This window comes from Dreissena polymorpha, chromosome 4 (genome assembly GCF_020536995.1).
Source record: "Dreissena polymorpha isolate Duluth1 chromosome 4, UMN_Dpol_1.0, whole genome shotgun sequence".
Taxonomy (NCBI): domain Eukaryota; kingdom Metazoa; phylum Mollusca; class Bivalvia; order Myida; family Dreissenidae; genus Dreissena; species Dreissena polymorpha.
In genome coordinates, this window is record NC_068358.1 from 23308413 (window position 1) to 23329312 (window position 20900).

Consider the following 20900-nt stretch of genomic DNA (forward strand, 5'->3'; position numbering starts at 1 on the left):
AATATTATCAACACTTAAAAAACATAAAACATTTAAAAGAAAAATACAATTTAAATACACCTTTTTGTATTTTTTTTTTAAACACAATTTAACAAGAGGGCCATGATGGCCCTGTATCGCTCCACTGTTTTTTTATGCTAAAAACATGTGCAATGCGCATGGGTTGAAATGTACTTAAGCATGTGACTTTCTCTTTCTATCCCTCGCCCCACTGGGCGCTTTGGAAAGATGAGCTTTTTAATATATGGAAAAAGTTACTACCGTGTTAACTAAACAGACTAAAAAGCCCGGGAATTGTTGCACAGGTCCTTTGCTTATAACGTAGGTACATTTATCTCTCCAAAATATATTGTCGTTCTTTCTATTTCACATATTTTTAGATGCTGAAGATCAAATCTACGCATTTGATTTGAAACAGATTCACAAGACCCATAGGAATCAAAATTCTTTAACCCTTTACCAAAACGACACATTTTGGACTTTCTCAATTTGAAAGAGGTTGCAGACGACAATTAAATTGTAATGGAATATGAAGGAAATAATCAGGTAGGATAAAAATAATTTTGATAAAAGGAGAAATTGCTCATCTTGAGCAATTTCTCCTTTTATCACAATTATTTATAAAGTTGTCAGCTACAACCCCGTAAAAACTTGTAAGTGTTTGGTAAAGGGTTAATAATCTCTGGTTCCTTCTTAGAGCCTTTCACACATTTAAAACAAATACAATAGTAGCATCTTTCTTTGTAAAGAATCACCTCAAAATATAATTACCAACACACACATCCCTAAGACAAACAGGCCTGAGAATATTACGATAATCTAAAGATTATTTCTTTATATTTATAAATGTATTTAATTAAGTAATACATTTGACTTCTAAGATCAATTCATAACTTATTTTAAGAAAATTATAAAATGGTCAGAAATATATATGGATCGTTGAGCAATTGACAATCATATCCACAATTCATGAGCCACGATTCAAAAATGGAACAATGAATCATTAGTTATTAAAATGCAGCTTATACGATAGTTAAGAACATTGCACTTCATTAATTAAAACACCTTCTCTTGGATACAAAGTTCGAGTTTACCATGCAGTATCATACATTGACTTTTCTTGAAATAATTATGTTCATGGAAGTCGTGTCTTAAATCAATAAGATATTATTAAACTGGTTTAAACACTACAAAAAAGACACGAAATTAACATGTAATCCGAAATATTTTTATCCGGATATATGTTCACTTTCGACATAAATAAAAACCAACTTTTTTCTGTTCATAAGAAAAACAATCATAACGCTTTTTCTTACTTCAATCCCTTTGTAAGCAGTCACCATCTGATCTAAAATGACAGGGTTTTATCTCATGTTTACAAGATGTTGTTGTTGTTGTTGGTCACAGCCACACGGCCGCAGTAATCTCCCCTGGTAAACGTCATATGTTCAGTTTTGTGACCCTCAGGGCAGGGTCAAATTTGAGCCCAGGGGAATAATTTGAACAAATTTTGTAGAGGCCTATTAGATATCATTACACACCAAATTTAGTAGCCCTAGGCTCTATAAATATGAACAAGAAGAGATTTAAAGTTTGCACAAAATAGGCCTTATTTAAGCATATGTTCATTTTTGTGACCCCAGGGCAGGGTCAAATTTGTCCCCAGGGGCACAATTTGAACAAACTAAGTAGAGAACTATTAGATGTCACTAAATACCGAATTTGGTAGAAATAGGCCCAATGGTTATGGACAGGAAGATTGTTAAAGTTTGCACAAAATGGGCCCAATATAAGCATATGTTCAATCTTTTGACCCCTGGGGAACGGTGAAATTTGATCTGAGGGGCTTAATTTGAACAAACTTGAAAGAGGACTATTAGAAGTCATTACATACCAAATTTGGAAGCCCTATGCCATGCGGTTATGTACAAGAAGATTTTTAAAGTTTGCACAAAATAGGTCTTATATAAGCACATTTTCAATTTTTTGACCCCCCAAGCAGGGTCAAGTTTGACCCCAGGGGCATAATTTGAAGAATCTTGGTAGAAGATGTCACTACATACCACATTTGGTAGCCCTAGGCCCAATGGTTATGGATGAGCAGATTTTTAAAGTTTGCACAAAATAGGCCTTATTTAAGAAAATTATCAATTTTCTGACACCCCAGGGCAGGGTCAAATTTGACCCCAGGGGCAACATTTGATGAAACTTGGTAGAGGACTATAAGATGTCACTACATACCAAATTTCGTAGCCCTAGGCCCAATGGTTATGGACGAGATTTTTTTTTAATTTTCACAAAATAGGCCTTATATAAGCAAATTTTCAATTTTTTGACCCCCCAGGGCAGGGTCAAATTTGACCCCAGGGGCATCATTTGAACAAATTTTAAAGAGGTTCACCCAAGAACATTCCTGAGAAATTTCATCAGAATTGGGTCAGTAGTTTAGGAGAAGAAGATGTTTAAAGAAAAAGTTAACGCACGGACGCACGCACGACGGACACAGGACCATGACATAAGCCCCGCTGGCCTCTGGCCAGAGGAGCTAATAAAAAAAGAAAAACAACAATTGTGTTTCCATACAAATAAAAAAGAGATTTTTTAAAAATCACAGAGAACTATCTTCTTCAATACAACTATAAAGATCATATCTTCATATTTTACTAATATCATTTTTCTGTTATGTAATTATCCACTACTATAGACCCATTATTCATTTAAAAATTAGTAACTTCATATTCACACTGCAGCACAGTAAAAAAAAAATTGAATTTTTTGTAATACAAGTATTTAGCAATTTCTTTGTCTTGATAAAGCACTTCTTACAAGAAGTTTGTTCTTACAAACAAAGCAACCCTAACAACGAAACTTGGTTTTAACATGCCAACGTGGTGTGCACTGGTTTTTGTAATGTTTCTCCAGTAACGTTATTCTTTTGTCTTATTAGGTCTCTTTTGCTTTCTTTTTCTGGATGGCTGCCATCTTAATGAATTGTACTCTGAGAAAATGGGGCTAAATGCACGTGTGCAAAGTATGGTGTAGGATAATCAGGCATGAAACTTCCTGCTTTCATGGAATTTTTCGTTAAGAAATTCTTTTTTTAACAAAAAATCAAGTCAAACAGAAAGTGTGACTCTTTAAAGCCTATGCGGACTGCACAGGATAATCTGGGAAGACACTTTAAGCACATACATTAAGGCATGTTTACTCAGAGCAAGACTTCAATGATAATGCCACTACTCACTTAAAAGACAGAACAAAAAAAACATGAAAGCTAACTAAAAATGTAACCGTCATTAAACTTTATTTACTGATAATGTTCACTCCACAGTAACTGAAAGCATTCAAAAGGCTGTTGATGTTCAAGTGGTCCAGGAAACATCTTTTCATCTCTCGCAGCGTTGACTTCTTCTCCAGGTGAACCTCTGTCGCCATGGTGACCATCCACCACCTGATCTTTGACCTTGGAACCCCGCTGCATGGCAACAGCAAATCGGAAGGTGCCCAGAGCAAAAGGTGAAGAATGTCTGCTGCCTGCCGTGCAGTTGGTCTCGTAAATTTCACAATTATACAGATGTTATTGGTGAATGGGTTCTCAACAGACAGTCATTTTACAAATGAGAGATGTTGGTAAACACTAGTGTCAGGTTTGGACAAGATAAACGAAAATATAGGATGGCATAAGAAAACTTACCCTTAGGATCTAGTTTTGGGACATGTGATGTGACCCAGATTTAAACTTGACATTAATATTTTCGTGATAAACATACGAACAAAGGTTAATCAAGATTGAGAGTTTCTCAGGTTTGACCTTGTCACTTTGTTTTCGGACTCATTTCACCCAAAAATTAAATTAAACAATATATTGCAAAGATACACATTTTGTCAAGGTTTCATCTGAATTGAGTCTATACCTATATAATCATGCCATCAAGAATGGGCACAAGATTTTTCTGACATTCGATCTGGTGACATACTGTTTGGATGCACATGACCCAGATTCAAACATTGTCGAGGTTAACATTCTGACTAAGTTTGATCAACATTGAGTCATACATGTGAGTGCACAGGCTAATCAGGGATGACACTTAACACACATGGATTAATCCCAGTTATTCCAAAACAAGGTGCATATTTAATATTGCACCTTTTTTGGTTCTCTTGCGGCCACAACTCTCTGCACCACAGCAGGCACATCATCAGGCAAATGGGGTAACTCGTCCAGCCTATAGCTGCGACTGTCTAGCCTCCCTTGGCCAGTGTTGTAGAAAGGGTTGTCTGCCCCAAAGATCTCATATGCCAGGGCACCTGCACTCCATGCGTCCGCCTTCCGGTAATCCAACTGGGTGAATCTGCCAGGTTCAGCTGTAGCTATCTGGGGACAAATATAACAGAATTTTAGTTTAAAAAAATACTGCACGTACATGTTAGCATTTTTTAATTCGTGCCATGAGAGCAGTGGTGCCTCCCCTGTATATAGGATCAGTGTATCAATGAAGGTTACTCCTACCTTTGTTGCCATGAGAACAGTGTTGCCTCCGTTGTCTATAAGATCAGTGTATAAAGGAAAGGTTACTCCTACCTCTGGTGCCATGAAAGCAGTGATGCCTCCCATGTCTATAAGATCAGTGAATCAAGGAAGGTAACTCCTACCTCTGGTGCCATGACAGCAGTGTTGCCTCCCCTGTCTATAAGATCAATGGTGTAAGGCAGCACAAGGCCATACGTGTTGTCTGCCAGACAGCAACCAAATCACTTATCACCAGGTTAGGGGTACCATCTGAAAAAGGAAGTCTTAAACTGAAATACTGCATGACACAATGTTCTCGCATTAACAAAAATAATATGAAATAACTGTGAAAAATAGGGCTTAATGCATGTGCATTATGTGTCATCATAGATAAGCCTGTGCAGTATACAGAATGTAGGAATTTAAATTTCAGGCAGCAAAATATAAACAACAAAAAAGAAATGAAATAATTAATTTAAACAAGAGCTGTGTTTGTAAAACACAATGCCCCCTTCTGCGCTTTGAAGCCGAGCGGCAGCTTTTTAAGAAACAAGGTTATATTTTGCATGCAAAGGTCACAGTGACCTTGACCTTTGACCTAGTGACATCAAACCATGTTTGTTTGTTCACCTCAATGAGATGCATGCGAATGTGAAGTTTAAAGAACATGGACCCAAGAGTTTTCATGTTATCAGCAAGTTTAAAGTTTTGGGACAGACACACACATACAATGACAGACAGACAGAACGACATACAGACAGACAGACAGACGAGACATACAGACGAGACAGACAAACGAGACAGACAGACAGACGAGACAGACAGACAGACAGACAGACCGACCGACCAACAGACCAAACACCATATACCCATTGATCATTCGATCCGGGGGCAAAAAAATAATTTTAAATTTCAATTAATTAAGCAGCTCAAAGGTCATGAAATCAAGGTTCCTTATGTATAGTTGTAGCCATAACTCATAAATACAGCCAGAAACGGGAAACTGATATACCAGTACTTATATCTATCAATCCTTTCCTGCTCAGAGGAAGGGTGTCAATTGCTATATACAACCAGAATTAAACCAGAACAGCCTGCAAGTAACTTGCATTCTGTTGAGCTTTTATGCTGTTTGCTCCTCATCAGAATCTTAGAGTGAAGGCTTTAAAACTTGAATCTTAAAAGTCTTCAATTAAATTTCCGTTTCTAAGGGACTTCCAACAAGCCGCGTGTGCTATTTCTAGGTCGGGCACCTGTGTCAATGTCCAGTAGGATGTTGTCACATTTCATATCCCTGTGGGTGATCCCGTGAGCACCCATGTGTGCCACCCCCTCCAGTAACTGGGTCAACAGAACCAGCCTCTCTCTCAAAGTGAGGTTCACCACAGAAAGATAGTCCTTCAAGGTCGTTGGGTACCTGAAAACATTGGTACAAAAGAGTATTCCTATCAACAGGGCTTGCATAACAATTATTGAATGTTCAAAAGTAATTTACTCCCAAATGTCCATAAAACAGCTTTGGAAGTTTTAAGACATCTAAATGACAGTCATGGTGGCTAAATAATGAAAAGACGAACATCTTAAATGATTTTTTTTAAATGATTATGCTTGTTTTTATGAAAAAATGGCATACACAGGAGGTAGATCGCGCGCAAGTTACTGGTGTGGCGTGAAAATCTACCTCCTGATTCATGCACTAATTGTAGTTTTTTGAAAGGAACCTTGATTTTATATATTTCAATACTGAAATGCTTAAGAAATTAGTGAGGTCCAATCAAAACTTTGCTTTTTTGGGTTCCTATCACATGACAAAATCATAGGCACAATTGCAGAAGCAGTGATAGGCTATATCCTAAGACGAGTTATGCTTACTTCTTCATAACGAGAAACAGAGTCATGTTTTTGCCTATTCCCTCAGCGTGGATTCTCTGCGGTAAGGCAGCAGGATAGTTCAACACATTATCAGGAAGGTTTGGCACCTGATCCACAAACAATCCCCACATTGTCACGATGTTCGGATGTGGTGGTAACATTTTCTTCCGCACTTTGTGGCTGCATGTAAATTGATTGTTTACTTCTGTATAGTGTTGACAAATGTCCAAAACAACAACAATTATAAACTGTCTCTCCATAAAAGTAAATTATTGTTATTTTCAGACTTGGAATAAATAGTTTACAGGCCAGTATTTACCAGTCTAATTTTAAGACTAAGAAATACAGAATAGACTTACAACCAAGAAAAATACAAACAACGTTTGAATTTACAGATTTCCACTGGTAATTACAGGTATATCATAAAGAAGATGTTCTTCATGGAGACAGATGTAGACAGATGTGGTTAATTCCAAGTTTGACTCAAAATTAAAGCAATACTTGACAATTCCAATTTAAAGAATCTGTATTCATAGACTTAAACAAAGAAGTTTTCATTATCATATTTGTTAATTATCATACAGCAGTCATAAGAAATCTGATCACTTTCAATTCATTTCATTATGTCTGTCAATGGGTAAGTCTTTCATAAACACACATGACCTAAAAACAAGCAACTTACACACAAAACATTAATAGAGTCGCGTTCTGAGAAAACTGGGCATAATGCATGTGCGTAAAGTGACTCCGCCTAAATTTTATTTTTTGCTAATAAGAGGCTTCATTTAAATGAAAAATGTCATAAAAGCGGAAAGTGTCATCCCTGATTAGCGTGTGCCGATTGCACAGGCTTATCTGGGACGACATTTTACCCACATGCATTATGCCTAGTTTTCTCAGAACACGACTCAATAAACGTCTTCAAACGTCAATGCAAAGTATCAAGAAAATGGGCCTTGCTCTTGATAAACAGGGCTTAATGCACACTCATAAAATGTCATGTTTTCCCCACATACCCAGTATCCCACATAACTGTTTTACCTACACATACCCACTATCCTGCAAAACTGTATTCCCACACACCCAGTATTTTCAAAACTGTTTCCCCACTTACCCAGTATCCCACGTAACTTGTTCACCAGGAGAGCTGAGAAGTGCTGGCACAGTTTCTCTTTCCATCTCCCGAAGTATCGCATCAGCATTGGAGTTCACGTGATAGTTAAACATCATCTTGATGGCCAGATCGAACTTCTGTCCAGTGTCTATAACAAAACAAACATGCTTAATACTTTACCACTCAGATATGTCTAGCAAAACAAATGAGCCTTATGGCTTCTGGGGAATCTGAATTATGGTAAGGTAATTCTTTGTGTAAAATAATGGTATATTATTTGTAAACAAGAAATATCTTTAAAAAAGATATACGGCGTTGATAGTTCAATGCATGAGATCAAGGATAGCGAATGTCTTTTTTCTGTGCAGTTCTTAGCTGCATCACACGCAGTACGGGATGTTACGCGGGGTTTTCGCGGCTTATTTTACATTATTACATATTGCTGGTCATAATCCTATAGATACAAAACAGAAAACCAAAATAAGAATGGAAGTGAAATTAAAACATACGAGTCAACCGGCCACACGAGAAGTATCCGTATTTATAGGCGCGTTCTTCGAACAAACCTGTTTTAGTGGTTTGTCGGGCATTGCTATTTGATTCGATTATTAACAGTATCGATAATCATCGCGCTCATGCTTAATACATTGGTCAAAATGGTAGAATAATTATTGTTAAATTAATCAAAAATAATATTTATCATTGTATTGTTGAAAACACATTAAGAATCTACATATTTCTGGTCTAAAGAAAATTCCAGGTCACCTAGTTCACGGATAGCGTATTTATTATACAACTATTATTTTACTGGCCGCGAACTCCGGTGATGACCTGTATATAAACTCTGGCATTCATACACTGGCCGCGAATTGACCCGATACCTCGCGGGTTGAAATGCAATGTATTAAAGTGAGGCCTCGTTTCCACTGCTCTTTATACTTTTACATGTTAACATATTGACAAGAATATGGAAGTAAGTACTAAATATGAGAACATAGCCTTTAAATATAAACGCGTTGCGCTGGTAATTCTCTGAAAATAAAAGGTGCACGCACAAACTGTATTGATGTCGAGAATTGAGTGTAAAACTGTTCTATATATTAAGCATTTTCATTAGAAATAAAATTGTTTCATGCAGTAAAACAGTGTTACAAAGACGCGGATATGTTTCCAATGTTCTGCTGGAATACTCAAATCAGCCAATGGAATAAATGAAGTGTATTCATTCGTACCTAGCCGCGGCAATTTTTTTTTTTTGAATTTTATTGGACACTTACAAAGGTCAGGAGAGGTGAAAAGCTGGCTTAATACAGCTTACGCCGAAAAAAACAACATATTTTTTCAATTAAAGCAGAATCCTGCCACTTGATATAATCATTTCGAAATGCTCTCACGTTTAACTCCTGCAAATAATCTACCTGGCATCTTTTTAATGCCAATGTAACAACGAAGCTTATTTCAAAATATATTTTTATCCCACAATATGTGTGTTGTTTGCATAGTTTTTCACTTACGTATAATTTGTAGAGTATTTACAAATATTAAATATTCAGATACAAATTAGGTATTTGCTAAGGCATTTTTACCCCAAAAAATGTCATGCACATGGTTAGTTGATTGGTCGAAATCTATTGAAACTACTGTAACGTTAAACAGTATGTCCATCTGAATCCAACGACTCATACATTATGGTTTCACTCTCATTGTCCCCTCCAGGCAACATCTGTGTATTTTCCAATGTTTCCATTCCTTCTATGATATATGCAACTGGGAGGGGAAGGGTCTTACTTGCTAGGCTCTCTACGTTAAACAATCATTTATATTATTATAGGAATCAAAACACCATCAGTACTTAGTATGATTGCATTTAAAGGAAATAAAGGCTGAAACTTTATGGTATTTGTTTAACGGTGCACATAGGGATTTAGCTACAGCTGCAGGGCAGGGAGTGGTGCATTCTTTTTTATGTCCATCCTTTTCAAAATAAATCTCACACCTTTTTTTCCCATATAGATCTACATTTGTCAATGTTCTAGTAATAGATAAAACACCTTTTTTTCCCCTTATAAATTTGTCAATGTTCTTGTAATAGATACAACCCAATTTTATTTGTATTGGCTATTGATGATTTTATTTTCTAAATTGCAGTATAACTTTAAACTGTAACTTTAACATCAAATAACTTTAACTAAAGAACAAACCTCATTGAACAAATAATGAATGGCCATACTGAATAGAAGTGCTTAAATGGTAACATCACATTAAGTCACTCACGATGTATAAAATTAACCATCTAACTATTTTTCACTGCCCTTTTCCAGGCCCCTTTCCCTTTTTAGACCCTTCCATTTTTATCCCCACGCTTTTTGAAAAGCATGGGGATATTGTGGTTATCTCCACCGTCCGTCCGTCTGTCCTGGCCACTATCTCCTCCTACAATATAAGCACTAGAACCTTGAAACTTACACACATGGTAGCAATGAGCATATGTGCGACCCTGCACTATTTGGAATTTTGATCTTATCCCTGGGTCAAAAGTTATGGGGTTGGGGTGGGGCCTGATCAGAGATTTTCACTCATTTTTATGCCCCTGGTATGGTGCATTGGCCATAACTTTTGCAATATTGAAGATAGCAACTTGATATTTGGCATACATGTGTATCTCATGGAGCTGCACATTTTGAGTGGTGAAAGGTTAAGGTCAATGTCAACCTTAAAGGTCAAAGGTAAAAAAAAAAACAAATCCAAGGGAAGTAATAAGCTTTAAAGGGAGGTAAGTAATGAACCTGCCATATTATATTTATTTATTTATTTATCAAAGCGGCGCAGGAAGGGGCATTGTGTTTCTGACTAACACATCTCTTGTTTTATGATATTTTATCCAAGGGAAGTAATAAGCTTTAAAGGGAGGTAAGTAATGAACCAGCCAAATGATATATGAGTATTTCTTTGCAAAAAACTTTATGCACATGACCACACTTTCCGTATACAGGATTTTAGTTTCAGACAGACTTCCTTTACTGTTGACACAAAAAAAATCAATTAAAGCAGAACAGTGTTTTACTTGATAATCCTGTGCAGACTGCATAGGCTGGGATGATACTTTACGCACATGCATTTTATCCCATTATCAAAGAGAGAGGCTTATAATAAACATATATGAATCGCGCCATGAGAAAACCAGCACAAATGACATCGACGACGTCATCTGCAATTTGTCATTTTCATTACGTCATAATTTTCTGCGAAAAATTGATTTGCATTTGTGCGTTAGATATTTGTGTACACGTGTGTTTGATTTCGTTTGAAAGTTAAAAACAAATGGAATGGATGCCGAACTTGAGGTAAGAGCCTTAACACTTTATAGACTTATTTATATTATGAATTCGCACAATTGTCACTGACTATACTTGTTTAACATTGTTTATTTAAACCTGAGATTTAGAAACACGTTACGTAGGCCTAGTGTTTTGCACTGGATCAGTGAATGAAAGAAACTTTGGTTGGTCGTAGAATAGTGTCAGAGAATAACAAGACTAATACGATATTTTGAAAACATAATTTATTGTGTAAATATGTGTTGTTGTTTGAAAATTGTATGCAAGTTTATCGCATATTTAAATCATATTAAATGTGTGTTAACAATAATATTAAACAAGCATCTGACTACTACTAGCCATAATAAGTAAAATCTCAAAATTAAGTAGCATAAATGGACATATTTATAAGCTGTTAGTTAAGATTAATAAGCTGTAGTTAATGAATTTTGTGTGTGTGGATAGCCTATTCAAAATAATATTTTTGCAACATACCGTATGGATATATTTAGATAGTACAATACGCCTTCTGTCTATGGAGTGTAAATAGCGCAGTCGGTAAGGCAGTACGCTCCATAATGTTTTGATTGATCTAAGCATTGGGTCGAATCGTAGAAGTTTCTACATTTTTTGTGTGTGTTAGTATGTGCATGTTATAGAATACAATAATTATTAAATTGAAACTTAACTGATGCTTTAAATAAAGTGATATACATACATTATGAATTGATTAATTATCGCGTATTTAAATATTTCAGGATTTGAAAAGTATCATCTCAGACCACTTTGGTCGTACCCCAGCGAGTACACCCGTTTGTTTCCAGACATTGGAGGCGAGTGAGGAGAGCGACGTGGATACAAGCAGCTACGCCGACATATGTCAGGGTTGTGTAAGGTCTATGGTGAGTGAAAATATTGATGCGAGTGATGACAATGATAGCGACAACGAAGACGATCAAATCGATGGTCGATCACTGTCAGAAGATGAAAACCATGTTTGCAACGTACCAAGCGCTGGCGTACATGAACAAGGAGAGTGTGACCCTGATTGGTTGGCTGTAGAGCATTTCATGAAGGGATGTGACAGGCATTGTCAAAAGAACTTCACACCATCTTCGGTGTATCAGTCCATTTTAGACATGCGTGAGAAGAGTAAAGATGAAAAAGAAATGTTTCTTATGGGAATTTTAAGTAATTGTTTGGATACCTCTTCTAGCACTAAGAGAGGGAAGAAACGTTTCCGCGTGCACACACTTTGTAATTAACGGTGCTTCAGTGTGTAGGGGAACTTTTCAGCTGTTTTTTGACGTTAAACGTGCTGATCTATATGCACTGATAGACAGTAAATCGGGGCGGCTGTACACTGAGAACGCACGGGAACAGAGGGCGAAGAAATCCGACTGCCATACCCAGCAGCCCCAAGGGGAAAAGACAATATTTCAATCGTCTTCCTTCCATCAAGCACAACAAAGTTGCATTTACATGCGCAATATAGCTCTGCTTGTGAAGAGAGAAATATTGTGCGGTGCGTGAAAATTTCGGCATTCAAAAGCATCTGGTTGCACTGCGTTCCGCACATTAAAATTGCAAAACCAAGAGAGGACGTTTGCGGCACCTGAGAGCGACTTCGAAGGGACATCGTCGGCGCTGTGACAGAAGATGAGAAGCTACATGCACTGACAGCAATGGAGACGCACATCACTGACGCTCGCAAGGTTGTTATTTGTAATACAACTTAATTAATTGTGAGCCTACACATATAAGTAATAATTTAACGTTTTATTCTCATCTTTTGCTGGTGTAATTAAAATTTTTACTGATAACACGAATACCAATACGATAATAGGTGTTGATAATAATGCATGCTCGTATTTTACAGGAAAGAAACGTGTACTTAAACTGTGTTCAGATGGCCGTTTCTGACCCAGTGCGATATTGCCACTTCACGTTTGACTTAAGTCAAAGTGTAAGTTTACCACACTACGGCAGACAGATGGGCCAAATATATTTTATGACACTCAGAAAAGTGCAGATCTTCGGTTTCCGCAAAAGTGGCAATAAACAACTGAACTTTCTAATCGACGAGATGTGTTTCCTCTGCACGAACACGTCCAGTGCAGCTGCTCGCTCCTGGATTATCTGCAGCACGGCGTGACTACTTGCGTGATAATGTGCGAACTCTATGTAACTATTTTGTAAATGACAAAAAACTGTAAAGTTTACGTCAATAAAACATTCTGTCTGTCTCTATTGTCAGCTCGGGCTTCGCGTGTTTGACAGAATGTGACATGTTTACTGTTTTAACTGTGCTAAGGGTTGATGTAACCAGTTATTGTTACTGTATAATGGATTCTGTACGTTTGTTTGTATAACAAAAATATATCAACATTCCGATTTCATTTAAATTATCCAACAAACTGCGTTATTTATTTTCTTGAAGAGAAAACATAAAGTAATATTAACATATTATATGACATAACCAAACAGTAACACATTTCCGTCATCGGTATCAAAAACAATATAATTAAAATTTTAAATAATGATAACGGACATTTCCAAATAAAATATGAACAAAGTGAGTTCGAAAATAAAATGAAATATGACGTAATGACGATCACTTTAGACTCACACGGCTTAACGTAAGTTTTATGTAAATTAGTTTAGGTTATAGTTGGAAAAGTATGGCATTTTATACATATATAGAACCAGAAAAGAACGTAGATAACGAAAATGTAAAAAGGTAAAAATCGAAAATTTTGTCATTTGTACTGGTTTTCTCATGGCGCGATTCATATATATATATATATATATATATATATATATATATATATATATATACCTTCCATGTGATCAATGCCCGTGTCAGACCAAGGCTCCACGTCATCCTCTGTCCAGTGCTGTAACGATACATCACTCTACATCGCTGTCACCGATGGTGTGCCAATCATCATCATACTCCTGAACGGTGAATACGGCGGGGGCACTGGCATCTTAGCTTGTCGAGGACAGCACTGTAATGTCGCTTTCTGCATCTGAAACTTCGTTGTCGATTTCCGCTTCTTCTGCATCTTTGAGGTAAATTCAAAATAAATAAAACGTATTTTCCTCATTTCTTGCAATTAGCACAATGCTGATCAATTTTCCATTCACATTACTTTTAAAGGTTTTAAATGACAGATAATTTAAAATATGCATTATGCAGAGTTCAGATAAACCTTTAATTGGCCAAAAAGATCACCATGGTTAGTTGTATACAGTTCATTTACGGCTTTATTTAAGGTCTATTCTCAAACAAGATAGGAAAATATAAGAGCCTTGCACTGGGAAACAGTCAGGTTTTAACGCATTTGTATCAAGTATTGTTCAAGATAAGCCTGTGCAGTGTGCAAAGTGTAATAAGGGACAACACTTTCTGCCTTAGGTAGACTTATGTTTAGAAGAATGTTCTGCGAGGTGTTGTCTCTGATTAGCCTGTGGGGGCTGCAAAGACTTATCTGGGACAAAACTTTACGCACATGCATTAGAGACGGTCCTCTCAGAGTGCATCTAATGTTTTCAAGAAATTTTCTCATTAAGTAACACTTTCTGACTTCACAATTGAGCAAAGAAAGGAGTTTTTTCAATTCAATTAATGTCATTTTGGATTTTATAACCTACTCCAACCATGATTTTACCGGTTACTTCTGTTTCTGTGAAAATGTCCACTGAAGATTTCCACCTTGCCTCATACACTGCAGCGTTGCATCCCTGTCCGATGTGGCGGCCAATCTCGAATCGTTCCAGGGACAGTTCTTGCACCAAGAGACTGAATGATGGCGGATCCAGGCCATCTGACTGGTTCTTCACATGGATAAAGTCCTGCAAGGATTTAACACACATTTTCATAAGGGTTGCTCTCTGCGAAAAGGGGTTCTATTGCATGTGCACAAAGTGTCACCCCAGGTTAGCTTGTGCAATATGCAAAGACAAATCAGGTGACTCTCATAGATTTCCCATTAGAACAGACTCCCTTTAAACAAAACATACCAAAGAAGCGGAAGAGTCCACCCTGATTAGCCAGTGCATACTTCACAGGCTTATCTGGGAAGACAATTTACACACATGGAATACCATATGCCTTCCAAAAACGAGGATCATTAAGATATAATTATTTAATCAAACTAGCTGCGATTAACTTTAGAGAGTTGAGCATAGTGTGTTTTGGCTGTCATTACTTCTTGCCAAATATCCTATTTACACTGTATAAAACTCCGGTTCAAGGCCTTTAACCAATAAAAGATCATAAAGTACAGTTATTGCATAAACCTCCATGTATTTGGCTGTCTGAACGCTGATTAGCTGTTACGCTGATTAGCTGTTAAGTCTTACAAGTTATGGAGAAGAATCACTGACAATATTCTATTACCGGTTCATGCCTTTTTTTGCTGAAATGATCTGACTGAGGGGTTAAGGCGCTAGCCTTTTACTCAGGGTTGGCATAAAACCCGGGTTTCATAGTATTGACCGGCCCGGATGGGTTATACTGGGAAAACCCGGGTTTACTGGGCAACAGTGGCCGGGCAATATTGGGTAATAAAGATATTGCAATATTGTATAACTTATACGATAATAATGAGATTGTACATAATAAAAGAACATATCTATTAACAATTTTTAACTATTAGTTACATTGTCAACTTCTAATTCATGTGAAAACATATTCATAATTCCTTCTCATTTTCATGAAAATGGAAATTCTTTTTCTTTGTCTGTTTGGGTGGGCATTACTTGGGTATCGAAGATATTACACAATTATACAACAGCACAACTTGCATAATGATAATAATGATTAAGTACATAACAGAAAATAACTATTAATTTTTAGCAATTCTATTTTATTATTTACACTGTTAACTTCTACTTCATGTGGATGCATATTAATAATTACTTTTTTTCTGCAAAAAAAGTGCAATTCATTTTGTGTTTGTTTTGGATGGTTTGGATGGGCTTTACTGGGTAATAAAGATATTACACAATTATATAACTTATATAATTATTAGTCTCTATAAAAACATATCCATTAATTATTAATAATTAGAAACTATTTGTTACATTTTAACCAACTACATCATGTGGAAAGTTTGGAATCCTAATAATACTTTCTTATTTTTACATAAATGAAATTCAATTTAATGGTCTTTATGGACAATACTGGGTATAACTTGGTATCTGTGTTTTATCTGATTTACATTTTATTAACTCACTTACATTATTTTTCAAAAAATATTATATGATATGTAACAGAATGGTATTTACGAAGGAAAAGGGAAATGGGTAGAGACATGAGGTATTATACATGTTATATATCTTTTTGTTTTCATTCAAATAATTTAGTTGATCTCATGTTGCATTAAGACTCATGCCACAATTTAGTGTTTTAAATTATTGACACAGTTTTGTGTCATCATTTATGACACTCACACAATTTGTACAAATAACAATAAGTTAGATAACTTAGATAAACATTGGACCTTTTTGGGCCACATAAGGGCCCTATTAAGGCCAGACAAAGGCCCTCTACATGTAACTGTTTATTAGGGGCCATAAAAGATACACAGACTAGTGCCAATTAGGGCCCTCCCATAAACTGTGAAAACATGCTTTGATTGCTACAGTAAGTGACAGATTCCTGTTAATTGTGTTTCAATATAAACAAGAAATATCTTTAAAAAAGATATACGGCGTTGATTGTGGTCGATGTTTATGAACGATCAAAAGTTATCTCTATGAGATAAAAAGTAGCGGATGCCTTTTTTCTGCGCAGTTCTTAGCTACATCACAAGCAAATCAATTACGGGGTGTTGCGCCAGATTTCGTGGCTTATTTTGCTTTATGTGATATTATTACTCAGATATCTATATTTACAGAATAGAAAAACACAAGAAACATGAAAATAAACGAGTGCATAAAGGTCAGCCGGCAATACTCGAATCTTAATTTAATTGCATAATTATAGTAGAGTGAATTATTGTGCTCATGCTTAATAAACTGGTCTAAATGGATATATATTTCTAATTTATTTTATCAAAATTGGTCCTTATCATGCAAATGTTGAAAACATATTAAAAATCGATGATTGACATACCACAATAATATCGCCGAATATCTTTATTTAGTATCTTTCTGATCAAAACAGACTTCAAGTTCACAAAGTTTACGAGACGGCGTTTATATAAAGATTTCTGCAACTGACCGCAAACTGACCTTGATACCTTGCGGATTGGAATGCAATGCATTAAAGTTAGGTAACAATTCTGCTGCTGAAACGACGGCTTGTTTACGCCAACTGTACACGACCAAGGCAACAGCTGTGCCTAAAATATTGATATATCGACAAAGCGACTAAACGAACTATTTACTCAGACAAAAATAGCATAGATTCCATTTTTTTCCTTCAATGAAAAGATCGCAAACCCTTCTGCGAACTCCAGTGACGAACTGTATATAAACTCTGACTTTCACACACTGGCCGCAAATTGACCCGAAACATCGCGGGTTGAAATGCAATGCAAGTAAGTACTAAATATGAGAATATAGCCTTTAGTATAAACGCTTTTGCGCTGGTAATTCTCTGAAAATAAAAGGTGAACGCACAAACTGTATTTATGTCGAAAATTGATTGTAAAACTGTTCTATCTATTGAGCCTTTTCATTAGAGATAAAATTGTTTCATGCAGTAAAACAGTGTTACAAAGACGCGGATATGTTTTCAATGTTCTGGTGTTAAACTCAAATCAGCCAATGGAATAAATGAAGTGTATTCATTCGTACCTAGCCGCGGGAAATTTAATTTGAATATTATTGGACACTTACAAAGGTCAAGTCAGGGTGAAAAGCTGGCTTAATACAGCTTACGCCGAAAAAGTATTTCTTCAATGATCCCTCATTATCAATTCTGACTTTAAAGTTTAATGACTGTTATTGTAATTCTTTTGTAATATGCACAAACATGAAACCTAGAGATCCTATTTGGGTATTTTATGGGTATTTTATGATAAAATCACAGAAGGAAATAGGGCTAAAACCAAGTGTAAAGCATGTTCATATGAAGTGAGTGCCAAAGTTGAAAGACTAAAAACTCATCTTCAATGTTCTAAGGCAGTGCAAGTGAGCAAAGCTACAGATAGTGCTACATCAAGTGATGTCTGTGTTGCTGACAGTGCAAACCCACCTACTACACTCAAACGCCCAAGCAATGTTGAACAAGCAGTGTTAACACCAAAACCTCTTAAACAGCAATCTTTGAATGAGTTTACCGTTCAAACCAGTGACAGTGTCCGTATATCACTTGATGAACAAATAGCTAGGTTCTTTTTTGCCTGCAATGTTCCTTTCAATGTTGCTGAAAGCCCAGTGTTTAAGGACATTATCACAATGTTGAGACCAGGATATAACCCGGCCTCGAGGAAAGACATCAGTGGTCCCCTGCTTGACAAAGTCCACAGCAAGCTAATCAGTACAGTGAAGAACAAACTGCAAGGCAAAGACGTCACCATGATGCAGGATGGATGGTCCGACATCCATAACAGCCCCGTCATCGCCACCAGTGTCTGCTGTGACGGAGAGGCCTTCTTCATATCAGCTACAGATGCAGGCTCCATTAAGAAGACAGCCTCCTATTGCACAACCTTAACCAAGGATGCAATAAAGAAAGTGCATGGTTACCTCTGTGGTCACTGACAATGAGAAAAAGATGGAGACCATGAGGAAAACTCTTCATGATGATGACCCAGACTTAACCGTGTATGGCTGCACTGCCCATTGGCTAAACCTTCTGGGCGAAGATGTCACCCCATCGTCAGTGATGAGCCAAGTAGTTGAAATAAACAACTATTTTAGAAATCATCACAGTCCAGGTGCCCTACTCAGTGCTACCGATGGTGCTGTGAAGCCGCAGTTACCAGCAGACACCAGATGGAACAGCCAAATAACAGCTCTGGACACTTACATCAGAAATCGCCCTTACATGATGCTGCTGGCTCAGCATGAGGACGCCATAGAACCATGCATCGTCAACCTCATACAGATCATGGGCCTCTACAATGAAGTGAAACACCTAAAGAAGCAGCTGTAGCCCATAGAGGATGCTTTAAACAAGGCACAGTCGGATTCATGTATGCTGGCTGACGCATGTGAGTTGTGGCTGGACTTACTGGCCAACGAAGACCTTCAGCCTCATCGCAAGCGTGTTTCCCAGAGGTTCAACCAAGCCATGACACCCTCCCACTTCCTGGCAAATGCTGTCCATCCAGTATACAGTGGTCAGAAGCTTACACCATCTCATCACAGTGTCGTTAAGGAGTACATCATGGAGTCATGCCCAGAGGCCCTTCCAGACCTGCTGAATTTCACACCCAAGGCTGTTGAAATCCCTTGTGCTCTGAGCAATGACAATGCGATAACTAAAGTGCAACCAAAAGTGTGGTGGTCCTGTTTAGAGAAGGCTTCAGTGGTTGATTCCAGTTTGGGCAACATCGCTAGAAAAGTTCTTCAAATGCCAAGCAGTTCGACCTCGCTCGAACGTATCTTCTCAAATTTTGGAACTATACAGACAAAGCTCAGAAATAGACTCTGCATTCAGAGAGCAGCGACGCTTGTTGTATGTTACCGGATTCTCAGAGGCCCACAGGAGTTAGACTGGTGAAATGTGACTGCATGCGTACAAATGATTATGTAACTGATGCAAACAAAAAGTTTTATGATGAACACAGACCAAATATATTAGTCATTGTAAGAAAGATGCCAGAGTCTGTTGAAGGAATGTCTATAAATAATACATATGAATTCATTATATTCATTGATTATTTATGTATTGTGTTAATAATATGAAGAGACTATATTTATTTTCATATTGTTAGGTTAAAATCATGTTATAAGTCCATTTATCAATTTCAGATTGCTTTATGTTATTTATATCATGTTTTTTATAAGAAACTGTGACTAGATATTGTAATTAATAAAACAACAGTCACTTTAAAGTCTGCAGTAAATTTTTTTTATATCATACAGTGACAATATGTTACTTCTATTTCAATATTATTGCCAACAATTCTACAACATTTGCTAACTCTGTTTTCTTTATAATAGAGGCTAGCAGAGAAGTCAGGATGATAAAAAACAATTACAACAGCATGTTAAATGAAGAAAAAATAGTATTGCCCACTTTCAGAGTATTTCCCGGGGCAGGAAAAAACGGGTTTTCCTGGGGGCAGGTTTTTCGTGCCCACCTTGGCTTTTACTCCACGGGTCAGTGATTCGAGTCAAGTGGTTTACTTTTTTCTCTTTTTTTCTTCCTTTAATTTTGTTCTTGTTTTAAACTTGAGGAATTAAGTTTTGATGTTAACCAATTAAAGCATTTAATGACAAACAGTCCAATATCTGTGACAAAGTCTATTTAATAAAGACAGAAAACAATCGCTGGAGAAACTCCTCTTAATTCAGCCAATATCAAAATCTTTACTTTATTTGCATTCAGTATCTCAGTCTAAAATTACATGTAACTTCTAGTGTAGATGCTGCCTCAGTCTAAATTTACATGTAACTTCTAGTGTAGATGCTGCCTCAGTCTAAAATTACATGTAACTTCTAGTGTAGATGCTGCCTCAGTCTAAAATTACATGTAACTTCTAGTGTAGATGCTGCCTCAGTCTAAAATTACATGTAACTTCTAGTGTAGATGCTGCCTCAGTCTAAAATTACATGTAACTTCTAGTGTAGATGCTGCCTCAGTCTAAAATTACATGTAACTTCTAGTGTAGATGCTGCCTCAGTCTAAAATTACATGTAACTTCTAGTGTAGATGCTGCCTCAGTCTAAAATTACATGTAACTTCTAGTGTAGATGCTGCCTCAGTTTAAACTTACATGTAACTTCTAGTGTAGATGCTGCCTCAGTCTAAAATTACGTGTAACTTCTAGTGTAGATGCTGCCTCAGTCTAAAATTACATGTAACTTCTAGTGTAGATGCTGCCTCAGTCTAAAATTACATGTAACTTCTAGTGTAGATGCTGCCTCAGTCTAAAATTACATGTAACTTCTAGTGTAGATG

The 20900-nt window shown here is 36.7% G+C and overlaps 2 protein-coding genes across 3 annotated transcripts; one reads left to right on the top strand and one right to left on the bottom strand.

Moving 5' to 3' along the window:
• Positions 1-3287: 3287 nt before the first annotated feature.
• LOC127878280 (serine/threonine-protein kinase Pink1, mitochondrial-like) lies at positions 3288-8921 on the bottom strand. Its single transcript, XM_052424799.1, has 7 exons — positions 8915-8921; positions 7497-7644; positions 6383-6562; positions 5764-5927; positions 4654-4754; positions 4148-4375; positions 3288-3534 (listed from the first exon to the last, which is right to left on the bottom strand). The coding sequence occupies exons 1-7, from the start codon at positions 8919-8921 to the stop codon at positions 3304-3306; spliced, it is 1059 nt and encodes a 352-aa protein (XP_052280759.1). The 3' UTR covers positions 3288-3303.
• A 1748-nt stretch (positions 8922-10669) lies between these two features.
• Positions 10670-13230, top strand: LOC127879729 (uncharacterized). Of its 2 annotated transcripts, XR_008049226.1 has the most exons (3): positions 10670-10840; positions 11572-12528; positions 12693-13230. XR_008049226.1 is itself a non-coding variant. In XM_052426744.1 (2 exons), exons 1-2 carry the CDS (start codon positions 10823-10825, stop codon positions 12076-12078), a joined length of 525 nt encoding a protein of 174 aa, XP_052282704.1. In that variant the 5' UTR covers positions 10670-10822; the 3' UTR covers positions 12079-12529. The 2 variants fall into 2 exon arrangements, 1 of the variants encoding a protein (XP_052282704.1); XM_052426744.1 differs by lacking the exon at positions 12693-13230 and having other exon boundaries at positions 11572-12529.
• Positions 13231-20900: the final 7670 nt, after the last annotated feature.